General features: G+C 45.6%; 1 protein-coding gene and 1 long non-coding RNA gene across 4 annotated transcripts in view; one reads left to right on the top strand and one right to left on the bottom strand.

The window, feature by feature from the left end:
* ALDH2 (aldehyde dehydrogenase 2 family member) overlaps window positions 1-13,207 on the top strand; it is an 87,712-nt gene extending 74,505 nt beyond the window's left edge. Inside the window, exons 11-13 of the mRNA XM_068245544.1 lie at window positions 7,688-7,845; window positions 8,748-8,862; window positions 12,867-13,207. Of these exons, the coding sequence (XP_068101645.1) occupies window positions 7,688-7,845; window positions 8,748-8,862; window positions 12,867-12,899 (306 nt within the window). The 3' untranslated portion in view covers window positions 12,900-13,207. The remainder of the gene's footprint in view (window positions 1-7,687; window positions 7,846-8,747; window positions 8,863-12,866) is intronic.
* LOC137524970 (uncharacterized) overlaps window positions 1-16,063 on the bottom strand; it is a 362,158-nt gene that overhangs the window by 148,284 nt on the left and 197,811 nt on the right. The window lies entirely within an intron of this gene.

Below are 16,063 nucleotides of genomic sequence, written 5' to 3'. Positions count from 1 at the left end.
CAAATATGGTGGTGGCAGTATCATGCTTCTCTTCAGCAGGGACAGGGAAGCTGGTCAGAGTTGATTGGAAGATGGATGGAGCCAAATACAGGGCAATCTTGGAAGAAAACCTCTTGGAGTCTGCAAAAGACTTGAGACTGGGGCGGAGGTTTACCTTCCAGCAGGACAACGACCCTAAACATAAAGCCAGGGCAACAATGGAATGGTTTAAAACAAAACATATCCATGTGTTAGACTGGCCCAGTCAAAGTCCAGATCTAAATCCAATCAAAAATCTGTGGCAAGATCTGAAAACTGCTGTTCACAAATTCTATCCATCTAATCTGACTGAGCTGGAGCTGTTTTTCAAATAAGAATGGGCAAGGATTTCAGTCTCTAGATGTGCAAAGCTGGTAGAGACCCTAAAAAACTGGCAGCTGTAATTGCAGCAAAAGGTGGTTCTACAAAGTATTGACTCGGGGGGCTGAATAATTACGCACACCCCACTTTGCAGTTATTTATTTCTAAAAAATGTTTGAAATCCTGTATGATTTTGTTCCACTTCTCACGTGTACACCACTTTGTAGTGGTCTTTCACGTGGAATTCCAATAAAATTGATTCATGTTTGTGGCAGTAATGTGACAAAATGTGGAAAACTTCAAGGGGGCCGAATACTTTTGCAAGCCACTGTAAATATGGTAGCCTCCATATCCCTCTCAGGTCAGTTGTCCTTTAAAAACCTGCCACACATCTTCTTATAAATGTCGAGATACAACTGCAACCTTTGCCCACAACCAGGGTCGGACTGGGCCACAGTAGTACAGTTTTTTTTTTTTTTTTTTTTTTTTTTTTTCCCTCGGTGGGCCCCGCCTCCAGGTCTCTGGTGGGCCCCCCTCCTTGTCTGACATACAGTGGTGTTAAAAACTATTTGCCCCCTTCCTGATTTCTTATTCTTTTGCATGTTTGTCACACTTAAATGTTTCTGCTCATCAAAAAATGTTAACTATTAGTCAAAGATAACATAATTGAACACAAAATGCAGTTTTAAATGATGGTTTTTATTATTTAGTGAGGAAAAAAAACTCAATCTACATGGCCCTGTGTGAAAAAGTGATTGCCCCCCCCTTGTTAAAAAATAACTTAACTGTGGTTTATCACACCTGAGTTCAATTTCTGTAGTCACCCCTAGGCCTGATTACTGCCACACCTGTTTCAATCAAGAAATCACTTAAATAGGAGCTATCTGACACAGAGAAGTAGACCAAAGCACCTCAAAAGCTAGACATCATGCCAAGATCCAAAGAAATTCAGGAACAAATGAGAACAAAAGTAATTGAGATCTATCAGTCTGGTAAAGGTTATAAAGTCATTTTTAAAGCTTTGGGACTCCAGCGAACCACAGTGAGAGCCATTATCCACAAATGGCAAAAACATGGAACAGTGATGAACCTTCCCAGGAGTGGCCGGCCGACCAAAATTACCCCAAGAGCGCAGAGAAAACTCATCCGAGAGGCCACAAAAGACCCCAGGACATCATCTAAAGAACTGCAGGCCTCACTTGCCTCAATTAAGGTCAGTGTTCACGAATCCACCATAAGAAAGAGACTGGGCAAAAACTGTCTGCATGGCAGATATCCAAGGCGCAAACCACTTTTAAGCAAAAAGAACATTAAGGCTCGTCTCAATTTTGCTAAAAAAAAACATCTCAATGATTGCCAAGACTTTTGGGAAAATACCTTGTGGACCGACGAGACAAAAGTTGAACTTTTTGGAAGGTGCGTGTCCCGTTGCATCTGGCGTAGAAGTAACACAGCATTTCAGCAAAAGATCATACCAACAGTAAAATATGGTGGTGGTAGTGTGATGGTCTGGGGTTGTTTTGCTGCTTCAGGACCTGGAAGGCTTGCTGTGATAGATGGAACCATGAATTCTGCTGTCTACCAAAAAATCCTGAAGGAAACTGTCCGGCCATCTGTTCGTCAACTCAAGGTATAGCGATCTTGGGTGCTGCAGCAGGACACTGAACCAAAACACACCAGTAAATCCACCTCTGAATGGCTGAAGGAAAATAAAATGAAGACTTTGGAGCGGCTTAGTCAAAGTCCTGACCTGAATCCTATTGTGATGTTGTGGCATGACCTTAAAAAGGCGGTTCGTGCTAGAAAACCCTCAAAGCTGAATTACAACAATTCTGCAAAGATAAGTGGGCCAAAATTCCTCCAGAGCGCTGTAAAAGACTTGTTGCAAGTTATCACAATTGCTTGATTGCAGTTATTGCTGCTAAGGGTGGCCCAACCAGTTATTAGGTTCAGGGGGCAATTTCTTTTTCACACAGGGCCATGTAGGTTTTGAGGTTTTTTTTGCTCACTAAATAATAAAAACCCTTATTTAAAACTGCATTTTGTGTTCAATTATGTTATCTTTGACTAATAGTTAACGGTTTTTGATTAGCAGAAACATTTAAGTGTGACAAACATGCAAAAGAATAAGAAATCAGGAAGGGGGCAAATAGTTTTTCACACCACTGTAGCTCCAATTGCTGCCTGCAGCACAAAAATTCTCTTCAGTGCTGTAATCCCTCATGCTGAGAGCAGTGGCGTAGCTAAGGAGCTGTAGGCCTCTATGCAAATTTTACAATGGGGTCCCCCAAGCACTCTATACATAACGATTGATACGGCGCACCAAAACCTGCCAATGGCAACTACAGTGTCAGAGGTGCAAGAAAGGGATGGGAAATAGCTTGTTAATGATTACCACTGTTCAAAGTATCTATAGAAATGATTATTATGAGCACAGGACCAATAGAGAGGTAATACTGTAGTTGAGGGAGGCCCCTTCGGCCCAAGGGCCCCGATGCGGTTGCAACCTCTGCAAAGTAGGACATTACTTTTCATTGGAGGGGACTCTATGCAAAGTTTTGCTGGGCAGCAGTGTCTCAGAATTACAACAGTGCTAAGATCATGTACATTTGGCCCTGTCCATAATACATCATGACCATGCCCACCTTCCGATGCATGGTCACGCCCTTTTTTCACTGCAATCATGGGATGTGTGGGCCCCAGGTTGAAATTTCTTAGGTAGACCCCCAGTGTCCCAGTCCGACCCTGCCCACAACCTTTCCTTGGCCCACATGTCATTCTGTAACACTTTTTTAAATGTTCAAGTGCATTCTTTCAACTCACCTGTTATGGAGAGGAAAATACTCTAACCTAAAAAAAAAAAATTTTTTAATTTTTTTTATTTATTTTTTTTATATGCACTGACCAAGCTCTGCAACCTTCAGTATCTGAGAGAGAAAATCCCAGCTACCTGATGTACATTTTATAGACCGTTAAACTTCTAATCTCCTCCCCATCTTTCTAGACAGTAACCACTAAAGGGCTTTCTTGTAAACTGTGTAGGTTACCAGTATTATCACATTTTTATATACTACCTCTGTTATGCATGTATGTCTAATTAGTACCTCAGACCTTCACACAATATAAAGGTGTGTGTGTGTGTGTGTGTGTGTGTGTGTGTGTGTGTGTGTGTGTGTGTGTGTGTGTGTGTGTGTGTGTGTGTGTGTGTAACACTACCAAATGTTTGCTTTTCAAATTCTAGAAATTAACCTGCTAATGATTCAGTTTTCATTGTCACTTTGAGCTAACATTAATTTTTGACTGGAGTACTGCTTTAAATGTAATTGCTTTAAATGCAGTGTTTGATGGTCTTCATTACAACATGAATATTTAGCTTTCAAAGTATTGTGTTAGATGGGTCCAGGGCAGTTTCTAGGCCAAAATGCACCCAGGGCGAGGGTGTAAAAATTGCCCCAGTATAGGTTAGATAGGTAGCTGCCCCCCAGTATAGGTTAGATTAGGTAGGTTCCCCCCAGTATAGGTTAGATTAGGTAGGTAGGTGCCCCCCAGTGTGGTTAGATTAGGTAGGTAGGTGCCCCCAGTATAGGTTAGATAGGTAGCTGCTCCCAAGCATAGTTAGGTACCCGCCCCATAATGGAGGTGGGAGTCGGCCACGGGGAGGGCAGCCCGACCTCTCCGCTGTTTGCCCTCAATGCTCCCCCCTCCAAGTCTGACTGCAGAGTGAGCGCAGGGAAGCGCTGTGTACAGAGGGAAACTCGCCTGCCTGCGTTCCAATCGCCGCTCACTCGCCGCTGGTCACCTCCTCTGTCTAGATACTGTTACACATGCTGCTTCCGGCTAAACAGGAAGCAGTGTGTGTATCAGCGGTTAGGCAGAGGAGGAGACCAGCAGCGATTGGACCGCAGGCAGGTCAGTTGCCCTCTGTACACAGCGCTTCCCTGCGCTCACTCTGCAGTCAGACTTGCAGGGGGAGCATGGAGGGCAGCCCGCGGAGAGGAAGGGAGGGAGAGGTCGGGCTGCCCTCCCCGTGGCTGACTCCCCCCTCCATTTCAGCGCCCAGGGCTGCCGCACGGGTCGCACGGCCCTAGAAAATCACTCCCACACCGCTGTCCTCAGTCTTCTGCGGCTCCGGTACCGGGTCCCGCACTTCCGTCAGTCAGCTCCTGTCTACTCAGGAGAAGTGCACTCTCTGCGTTTCTCTCCAGCAGCTGTTGGAGAGATGCGTAGAGGGCACACTTCTCTTGCGTCAGACTGGCTCCCACTGACTGAGTGCGGAGACCCGGTAGCAGCGCTGCAGAAGACTGAGGAAAGCGGCGTGGGAGTGATCGGAGCGTACGAGGCTGGAGGAAGCCCCAGGTATGTATAGAAAATTTTCTATTTGCATGAGCTCTGGTACACTTTAACACTCAAGCTTTTGACTTGAAGAACTTTAGGAAAAAGGAGGGAAAATACATGAATACATTGCAAAGTGAGAAGTTAAAAAAATAGAAGAGAGATCAAGTAATGATTGATATTCACAATGTAATTTGTTCATATTGTTTGAGCCACAATCAGCCTACATGTAATCATCTTTACTACTGGCAGACATCACTAAATGCCATTAACTATCACTGTATCCCCTAACAATGTGCATATTGTAATGGTTGGGTGTCGCAACTCAGATGTCTGATTATTTGGTGATCTGCAGAATCACCAATAATACCAGTATAGCAGCACAAGGAGCTGAGTATGTAGTGCTTGGTGCAACCGTAACTTATTAGTTTGACGAGACCTCACCAGAGGTGCTGGTGAGGTACTATCAGTACACTGACCGTGTAATAGAGTACAGTGACTTTAATAATATTATTATTTATTGTATTTATAAAGCGCCAACATATTACGCAGCGCTGGACAATAAATATATACAATGATACAAGGATGACATACATAGGGTTATACACATAGAACAACGTTATACATACAAATTGTACAAAATACATGATCATGCAATATGGGCTGGTTAGGTAGGCCCAGTAATACAAGTACAGGCTGTCATAGGACAGGAGCACATGATCCTGTAGATTACACTAGGGAGTGGAGGACCCTGCCAGAGGCTTACAATCTAAAGGGAGCAGTGGAAACACTAGGGGGGGGGGGGGGGGGGGGGTCTGTTAAATATTCCTTAGAGAGTTGCTGTGTGGGAGGTGGGTAGGCCATCATAAAGAGGTGGGTTTTGAGGGCTTGCTTGAATGTGTTGAAAGAGGGAGCAAGTCTGATGGGTGGTGGAAGGGCATTCCAGAGGGTGGGGGCAGCTCTTGAGAAATCCTGCAGGCGGGCATGGGAGTGTGAAATGCGTGGGGTGGTGAGGCGAAGGTCGTTGGAGGAACAGAGGGGGCGACCTGGTGTATACTTGTGAACAAACTCCGAGATGTAGGTAGGGGAGGTTTTGTGCACAGATTTATACGCCAGGCATAGAATCTTGAAACTTATCTTGAAACGAATAGGGAGCCAGTGCAGGGATACACAAAGGGGAGATGTGGATGCAGAGCGGTGCGAAGAATGGATGAGTCTTGCAGCCGCGTTCATCACTGATTGAAGAGGGGCAGTGCGTTTCAGGGGGAGGCCAGAAAGGAGGGAGTTGCAGTAATCAAGGCGGGAGATTATGAGGGCATGGATGAGCAGTTTGGTCGTGTCCGGGTTAAGAAGGGGCGGATAATAGTATAGCGAGACCTCATCAGAGGGGCTGGTGAGGTACTATCGGCACACTGACCGTATAATGAAGTACAAAGCCCAGCAAGCTGGAGATACTGAAACTGAAGAGTGAGAATCTCCCGAGGCGCGAGTGATTCAGACAGTACTGCAGCCGAGTGATCGCCTGAGGGACAGGTGATTGAGACGGTACTGCAGCCTGAGGAGCAGGAGGTACAGGCAGTACTGCAACTATTGATCCCCTGATGGACAGGCGATTCAGACTGTACTGCAGCCTAAGAGCAATTGGTCACTAGCAAATCACTTCACCAGAGGAGCTGGAGAAGCTAACACCTCACCAGTGGCGTGGGCCCACTGGTGATTAGAAAGGTCAGACAGGCAGGGGTTGGCAACAGAGAGGACAGTATCAGAGCAGAATCGTAAGGCAGAAGAGTAGTCGGTAATCGGGCAGAGGTTTAGCAACGTAGGCAGATAGGCAGAGGTACAGAATCGATAATCTTAGAGCAGAGTCAGAGTATAGCCAGAGTCAAACACAGAATATCAATCACAATATAAATAATCTCCTAGTCTAGGTGTGAAGTCCTTGGTTTCAACACCTGGGATCTAGTCTAAGGTCTGAGCGCTAACACGAGATGTATTCATGACAGCAGATACTGTCTGAATGAAGCCCGGAGGCTTAAGAAGCAGAGGACATAGCTAAGGAGCTGTGGGCCCCGATGCAAGTTTTACAATGGGGCCCCCCAAGCAGTCTAAACATAACAATTGATACGGTGCACCAAAATCTGCCAATGGCAAATACAGTGTCAGAGGTGCAAGAAGGGGATGGGGAACACTTTGTTAAGGATTACCACTATTCAAAGTATCTATAGAAGTGATTATTATGAGCACAGGACCAATAGAGAGCTAATACTGTAGTTGAGGGAGGGCCCTTCGGGGCCCCTCTGGCCCAAGGGCCCCGATGCGGTCGCTACCTCTGCAACCCCTATTGCTACGCCCCTGCAGAGGAGACCTCACTGGCACGCCCCCCAACAGTCAGCCAATCCTGGGCGCAGTGAGGCTCCTCTGACGTCAGCCGACCAGCAGGTCAGCTGACGAGCCTCCTCTTCGCATAAAGGTCCCGTCTGTGTGCCCGCGCGAGACGGTGACCCCTTGAGCAAACAAACGTTCCGTCCTCGGGACGGGCAGCGGCACGGAGGCAGCTGCAGTGCTGTTCGCCGCAGCTGCCTCGGTCATTACACATATGTACATCTATGAAAAACAACCTTTTAGCCTATTGCAGAGGGAGATACTGGTTGCTTGGCAGTTGAAACCAGCTGCCATGTCACACAATGCAACAAGGGTCAGACAGGAAACTCTCAGGACCTAGGTCCTGACATCACACTGGGAGGGGTTTCAGCACAATCTCGGTCATACAGACCTCCCTGATGATCTAGTTGAGAAACAGTAATGATTTCCCATGGGAAATGGGGTCGCAGGTACTGATTGGGATGAAGTTCAATCCTTACAAGTTTCTGATTAGTTGTCCTGCAGCCTGCAACTATTTCAGTTAGCTGTGATGGGCATTCAAATAACATCAGACTAGACTTTGCATGTGGGTTATGGCTTTTTTGTTTTGTTATTTGTCTGTTTGTTTTTTACCCTGTAAGTTGTTATCTTCTAGATTTTTGGACCAGTGATGCAGATCCTAAAATTCAAGACAATTGAAGAGGTTATTGAAAGGGGAAACAGCTCTATGTATGGTCTGGCAGCTGCTGTGTTCACAAAGGACATTGACAAAGCAAACTACGTATCTCAATCTCTACGGGCAGGAACAGTGTGGTAAGAATTGTTCACCATCATTAGCCCTCATTTTCTGCATATGTACTTCACGCAGATGATGCTAAAGTGAAACTCCTCCACATTTACGGAACATTTCTGTAATGTGTATCCATGCTCTGCAATACCTTTTTGTAATTTCAGCCAGTATGAATATGAAAAACTGACTGAAGCTGAAATTGCAAGTCGTCTGGAATTTTCTATATCAGAATGGTTATTATTTACGATGTACACTGATATGTACAAGGAATTGTTTTTTGGTGGGCAGACAGCTCATAGATACACATTCATAGGTTGCAATCAAAATATCTATAATAGTTTAGATATTGGATTCAATAAAAGTAACATACTGTAAATCTATCAATGCACAACTTTTTTCTTTTTTCCTGTATATTGGTCAGGAAAGGCTGTTGTGTTGAAGTTTTAATAGCTTCTTTTTTTTTTTTTTCCGCTTACACCTAAGCAAGCTGTAAATAAGATTTGTAAAGAATGCTCTGTAAAGAGTGCACTTTTAAAGAGGAACTCCAGAGTGAAAACGAAAATCCGGCAGCCTGTAAGTAAAAAAAGTTATATTTACCCAAGAAGTCTTGTCCCGGGATGCCATCCCAAAGTCCCAGCATCACCCCACGGTTTTCTCTGGGGAGAGAGGAGCAGGCACCAGAATACGGGTGATGCAGGGACTTTGGGACGGCATAGTGGCGGGAAAAGACTTCTCGGATAAATATAACTTTATTTTACTTGCAGGCTGCCAAATTTTCATTTTGACTTTGGAGGTCCTCTTTAAGCTCAGCTTGGGTCTTTCAAGAGCTGTCTTTCTGGACCTTTTACTTGAAGAAAAAAAAAATAGCCAGAAATATATTCTTGACTTTGTGTTAAAGTATTGCACTTGATAATATGTGTTTCAGGATCAACTGCTATGATGTGTTTGGTGCTCAAGCACCGTTTGGAGGATACAAAGCTTCTGGAGTTGGGAGAGAGCTTGGAGAGTACGGACTGGAAGCATACACTGAAGTCAAGAATGTGAGTACACTGCAACACAAGACAAAAAACACACCAGGGCTATATTTCCCTGTTTGCCAGTCAACTAATACGCCTAGCAAACCAATAGTAAATCTATATGTTGGTGGTATCAGAGATTAATTCAGTCACTTGAGACTAATCTGATCTAAACAGCTGTACAGAGGATAATTGCTGCTTTGCTACATGGCAGTACACGCAGCTCTGCTACAGCCAAGCAGTCTGTTGCTGCCTACTGAGCGCACCCTATTAGCTGCAGCTCAAGCGCAATATGAATGTTGTTGTTTCTGTCTCTCACCCCTGCTGATCAGTGGAGCCATCAAAGGTGGGGAGGTCGGCACAGACAGACACATTAGACTCAATATTTATTCCCTAATGTCACCTTACATGGCAAAGAGTGCATATATCCGCACACAAAATATAAGGCGTGCAAGCCACAAGATCAATGCAATTACATGAGCAAAAAGAGAGAGAAATCCTGAAAGTCGGCTGCACCAATCAATAAAGTCACTACAAAAAATATAAAACCATTTAAACAAATGCTTGGGGTGGGCCAAATGACCACTTCGCCTGAAGCTGAAAAAAGTAGGTGTTATGCTAGGTACACATGATACAATTTCCTGGCAGATTTGCCTGCCAGATACTTTCATTTATTTATTTATTTTTTCCAACATGTCTAATTTTAATTTCTATCAATTTCTTTTCACTTCTGTCTGTTGGAAAACTCGATCCGGCAGGTAAATCTGCCCGAAATTGTATTGTGTGTACCGAGCATTAAGTTACTGCTTTTATAGTCCGTTGGCAGGATTTTGTCCATGGTTAATTGGCTACAGCTGTGCCCCCTGTGTGATTGGTGCCAAAATGCACGGAGATCCGTGCACATGATGGATGTGGCCATGCCAGAGCACATAGAGATGTGCACAACACACCAAGTGGGGCGTGGAGGGCATAAGCTTGCACAATATGCGCATATATGGCTAGCAAGAACACGGACGGAAGTATGCACATCCAGCCTGGTGAATCGCAGGGGCGGGGCGAGAGGCGCCCGCTGTTAAAGAGAACCCGAGGTGGCCTTGTATTACGTAAGTGGGGCACAGAGGCTGGTTGGTCACACTAACACCAGCCTCTGTTGCCCCATCGTGTGTGTCAAAGACCCCCCTGCTCGCCGCTAAACTCCCCGCAGTGCTGGCGACACGCAGCGCGTCGCCAGCACAATGTTTACTCTAGCGCTGTCTGTCAGCGCCGCTCCCACGCCTCCTCCGCATCGCCGCTACCCGCCCTCGTCCCTTCCCTCCAATCAGCGGGAGGGAAGGGACGAGGGCGGGTAGCGGCGATGCGGCGGAGCGGCGCTGACAGACAGCGCTAGAGTAAACATTGTGCTGGCGACACGCTGCGTGTCGCCAGCTCTGCGGGGGTATAGCGGCGAGCAGGGGGGTCTTTGACACACACGATGGGGCAACAGAGGCTGGTGTTAGTGTGACCAACCAGCCTCTGTGCCCCACTTACGTAATACAAGGCCACCTCGGGTTCTCTTTAAGGCAAAATTAATAAGGGAAGTAGCGGCGCAGCTGGGGCGCTATAGCTTTCACGTAGTGTATGTACACTGAGCCGTAGTGCTCACATTAGTGAACCACTTGTTTTTTTACAATTAACGGGATACTGTAGGGGGGTCGGGGGAAAATGAGTTGAAGTTACCCGGGGCTTCTAATGGTCCCCCGCAGACATCCTGTGCCCGCGCAACCACTCCCCAATGCTCCGGCCCCGCCTCTGGTTCACTTCTGGAATTTCAGACCTTAGTCTGAAAACCACTGCGCCTGCGTTGCCGTGTCCTCGCTTCCCCTGATGTCACCAGGAGCGCATGGCGCAGGCACAGACCATACTGGGCCTGTGCAGTATGCTCCTGGTGCCATCAGCGGGAGGGAGGACACGGCAACGTAGGCGCAGTGGTTTTCAGTCTTTAAAATCTGAAATTCCAGAAGTGAACCAGAGGCGGGGCCGGAGCATTAGGGAGTGGCTACGCGGGCACAGGATGTCTATGGGGGACCATTAGAAGCCCCGGGTAACTTCAACTCATTTTCCCCTGACCCCCTACAGTATCCCTTTAATATTCAAGTGAAAGGTGAATAAAGAAATGTAATCTAAATGACGGGGATTGCATTATAAGTTCCTGGAGGCATACGTTTGGAAGCGCATATAAATTGAAAATCAGTAGATGGATAATTAAGATGCCATATCTTCAAAACAATCTATGTATATATGTTGAGCACAACCAACAGGTATATGTGTGTGGAAGTGGATGAGGCATGTATTTTATCAACAGCTCACAATTCACTAAATGTATGAGTTGTTACAATTTAATATATTATAGTATAGCACTAGAACTCGTGCATCTGAATATAGACCGTAATGATAGGAAGGGCCAACATGCACGAGTATCCATAATCACATCAGGGGACACTAAAGTGTCCTCATCTTGGGCTGGCACTCAGTGGCTCCAACGAGGTACGAGGCAGATTTCAGGCATGATGCCACTTTCCACCAGTGGATGGAAATCGAGCTCCTAACCTGCCTCATTATTGGTTAGAAACCGCATAACCATGTTATTAAAAATTAATTCAGAGACTTATCGTACTTTTAAAAGGGTTGGTCTTCTATAAAATGCACACATTTACTTGTATTTAGTTTGGGATATATATTGTATGGCTCTCATGGAATTACACTTTATAATATGTGGTGTTTATGGCCCTCGCCTCTCAGCCAAAAAGGTTCCGACCCCTGCTCTGGTTGTTCCCAATACAGGGAATAAGCAAAAAATACCTCTCTGTAAGCTTGGGAGGTATGCATATTTTGTAGTAGCTTGTTTCTATTGTACCAATAAACATAGTTGATTGAGATATTGATTGGTTGTGCATCTAATGCTGGATGCACACGGTTCGTTCCCGCACTCTATTCCCGTCGATGTGCCGCTCGATTCCCGTCGATTCGTTTATTTCTGACATGTCCGATTCGCGTGTCGATGGATCGTTAGGTTGATTTGCCATACTTTACATGGCAATCGACCTAAAAATCATCAATGTTCGGGAATAATCGATTAGTCGGAAATTGAGCGGCGCATTTGATGCGGGAACGAACCGTGTATCCAGCATAATGCTGGGCATACACGAGTCAACTCGGCATCTCGATTAGCCGCAGGATCGCCACCCGCCGCGTCCCCGCGGGTGCCTGGATCGATTCCTGCTCATCCCCGCGGGCATTTCTTATCTGCCTTTCGTTTGTCTTCTGTTGTCCGCCCGCGGGGATCGAGCACGGAATCGATCCGCTGCGTGATCGGACACGTCGGAAACTATCAATCAAGCCATCAGCGGCTCGATTGATAAGGGCCTGTCGACTCGTGTATGCCCAGCATTATATAGTAGCGGTAGCAGCATTGAATTTCTAAATGGGTTGTGCATGTAATATAAATATTAAGGGCTCGTTTCCACTATTGCGGTGCGGAATCGCCTGGATTCCACCGCTGATGAAATTTCATGCGATTCCCCATTCGGTTTTGCCGCGAATTCGCATAGGTGAGGGTATATGCGATTTTAACCATGTCACTGCCTGTGTGAATTTACATTGGTACCTATGCGAATCCGCGGCAAAAACGCATGGGGAAACCGCATGCGATTTACCTACTAAATACATTGCACACGATTCGCATGCATTCCACTCGCAGGCGAATTCTGCGGCTCTTTTGTGCGTTTTTCACCGCTGAAGAAAACGCACCTCAATGACGCTACAGTGGAAACAGGCCCATCCACTTGCATTACATGTGCGAATCTGCATGCGTTGGACGCATGCGGATTCGCGATAGTGGAAACGAGCCCTAAAAAACTTGTGTAATAAAAGTGAAATCACTTTTTAACAGGGTAACTATTGTCTCCATAGCACAGAAAGCTGTCTGCAAAGATGTGTCATGCAGTGGCTAAAGCTGAACCTCTGCTCACATGAATTCTTATCATTTACAGGTGACCATTAAGATTCCCCAGAAGAACTCATAAGAATCAATCTATTGGAGAACGTCTTCAGCACTATGGATTGTACTGTGCAATGTGAAGTCACTGAATTACCGTTGTCAATGCCTCATTTCAATTAAACAAACAGAATTTCCAGTCTTTAATACCCTTTGCACTTAGATAAGAGCATTCTTTCTTCTGTTTCTTTATGGCCTTTGGTTTTGTTTGTATAATGCTTGCTGTATACCAGGTTCTTTATATTAGATTTAGTGAAGAAATGACTGGGTACCTGGAGGTGGAATGAGTCAGCAAAAATGTTCAGACTTCTAATAAATTTACATTTTGGTGAAAAATGCAATGCTAAATTGTCCTATTTCACAGATAAGTTATGAGTGCTCCTCTTCTGTAACAATAAAGTGCATTGTGTAGTTTTACTAGTGTGCTGTGCAGCTGAGCTATTATGCAACCTGACAGGCCTACTTCATTTTGTTCCGGATTACAAAAAGTTTTCATACTCAAAAACACCTCAACAATAGGACCAGTCCAACATGCTTTTAAAATTAACAATTATTTATGATGCAGAATTATGCTAATTATGATGAAACTTTAAAATGTAAATGGTCTAATCAAATCTCGCAACGAAAGCATTTGATTGGTCTATTTACAAGCTGCATAAAGGTGGGTACACACATCAGATAAAAGTCTTTGGAAAAGGCAAGATCACAGACCAATTTTACCCCCTTCCATGCAGGGCTGTGGAGTCGGAGTCATGGAGTCGGGCAATTTTGGGTGCCTGGAGTCGGAGTCGGGAAAAAATGCACCGACTCCGACTCCTAATGAATTTGTAACTGTTATTAAAATAGAAAATATGACGATGTTCTATTTCTCAGATAATAGTCATTAAAAATAATGTGTATATACAGTAATAGCTGTGCTTAGTCCGCAAAAATGAAATAAACCAATCAAAATTAGTTACTTGTGCTGCTTCAATAAAGCAGTCCCCGTATTTTTAAGGTCAGATATACATATCTGATTGTGACTGTATATATGATGTGTACACAGGGATCTCTTATATATACTAAATAACATCTATGCTGTAAGAATAAAGCCTGATGTGTAGCCGTGTCACTAATAGAGATGGTCAACGAGATGGAAATAATTCTGCATTGATGATGATTTATGCAAATGTACGCACTCTCTTTGCTGATGAAATCAAATAATTTGATATGTTGTTAAAATTTGGTTTGGTGACTACAAATTAAAGGGTAACTGAGATGGATGAAAAATAAAGTTTTATACATACCTGTGGCTTCCTCCAGCCCCCTTCAGGCTAATCAGTCACTCGCTGTCCTCCACCACCCGGATCTTCTGCTAGGAGTCCTGGTAATTCAGCCAGTCAGCGCTGTCCGGCCGCATGCCGCTCCCACAGCCAGGAACATTCTGCACCTGCGCAATAGTGCTGCACAGGTGTAGTATGCTCCTGGTGGCGGAGTGTGTGAATGTGCACTACGCCCGACTGGTTAAAGTACCTGGATTCATAGCAGAAGATCCAGGTGGTGGAGGAGGACAACGAGGGACTGATTATCCTGAAGGCGGCTGGAGGAAGCCCCAGGTATGTATACAACTTTAATTTCATCTGTCTCAGGTTTACTTTGTTACACAGTAGTACTATACTCTACATATGCACTCCCCACAGAGCTGCAGGGAATCCACCGAGAATGCTGTGCACATTGAACACAGAGGTATTGTCTATTTACAATCTCCTCATTCCCCAGCAGAGTACCTGCACATCATTCTTACATGTACCCACACTTACATTGCCTAGGGCCTGATAGATGTTCTTTGTTCCGGTTTGTACCTTTTACAAGTACTCTTACCAAGGAATAGTTTTAGTCTAAAGGGAATACATTTAGTAGTCTACATATCCTTCTCACTTCAGTTGTCTTGTAAAATTCCTAAGCGTTGGCAGTTAAGAGACGAATTTCATGTTGCATACTTTTAATCAACAAAATTGTAATATGCAAATTAGAGGAGTTGGAGTCGGTGGATTTTTGGACCGACTCCACAGCCCTGGCTTCCATGTAGTATGAGAGCCATACCTACACAGTCTACTCTATGGAGCTGCACTCCCCATCAGACAGAAATCTTTGCAAGATGCTGCACACAAAGATGCTGCACACAAAGATGCTGCACACAAAGATGCTGCACACAAAGATGCTGCACACAAAGATGCTGCACACAAGCAACACATCACAACACCTTAAGTTTGCAGTCACATTTGCATAACTGCATCAAGTTGGAATTTGCACATCTTATATAATTCCCCGTTGATGCAAATTTTTTGCTCATTAAAGGGAAGGTCCAAGCAAAAAAAAGTTTCACTTACCTGGGGCTTCTACCAGCCCCATGCAGCCATCCTGTGCCCTCGTAGTCACTCACTGCTGCTCCAGTCTCCCGCTGGCAGCTTTCTGACCTCGGAGGTCAGGGCCGAATTGCGTACATTTTTACACATTCCCGCTAGTGCAGGAACATTAACACATACATTTTTACGCGTTAGTGGTGCACCGCATACATTTTTGTTCCTGCACTAGCTGGAATGCGTAAAAATGTATGCAATGTGGCCCTGACCTCCGAGGTCAGAGCTGCCAACGGGGGACTGGAGCAGCAGTGAGTGACTACGAGGGCACAGGATGGCTACATGGGGCTGGTAGAAGCCCCAGGTAAGTGAAACTTGGACCTTCCCTTTAAATTAATTTGATAAACTGTTAAATTTGAGGTTGGTAACTGCTACTTAACCACTTGCCGACCGCCCACAGCCCATGGGCGGCGGCAAAGTGGACGCCTAAAGGACCGCAATACGCCTTCAGGCGGCGCGTCCTTTAGGCATGCCGGGGGAGCGATCGCGTCATTGATGACGCGCGCTTCCCCCGGCAACTGGCTCCGCCCACCCGCCGTAACATCCCGCCGGCCATACGGAAGCGCCGGCGGGATGTTAACCCCGCGATCGCCGCTACAAAGTGTATAATACACTTTGTAATGTATACAAAGTGTATTATACAGGCTGCCTCCTGCCCTGGTGGTCCCAGTGTCCGAGGGACCACCAGGGCAGGCTGCAGCCACCCTAGTCTGCACTCAAACACACTGATCTGCCCCCCCCCCCCCCCCGCCCACTGATCGCCCACAGCACCCCTCAGACCCCCCCCTGCCCA

Source organism: Hyperolius riggenbachi, chromosome 1 (genome assembly GCF_040937935.1).
Source record: "Hyperolius riggenbachi isolate aHypRig1 chromosome 1, aHypRig1.pri, whole genome shotgun sequence".
In the NCBI taxonomy this organism is placed as follows: Eukaryota; Metazoa; Chordata; class Amphibia; order Anura; family Hyperoliidae; genus Hyperolius; species Hyperolius riggenbachi.
This window is presented reverse-complemented; position numbering and strand designations above follow the sequence as displayed.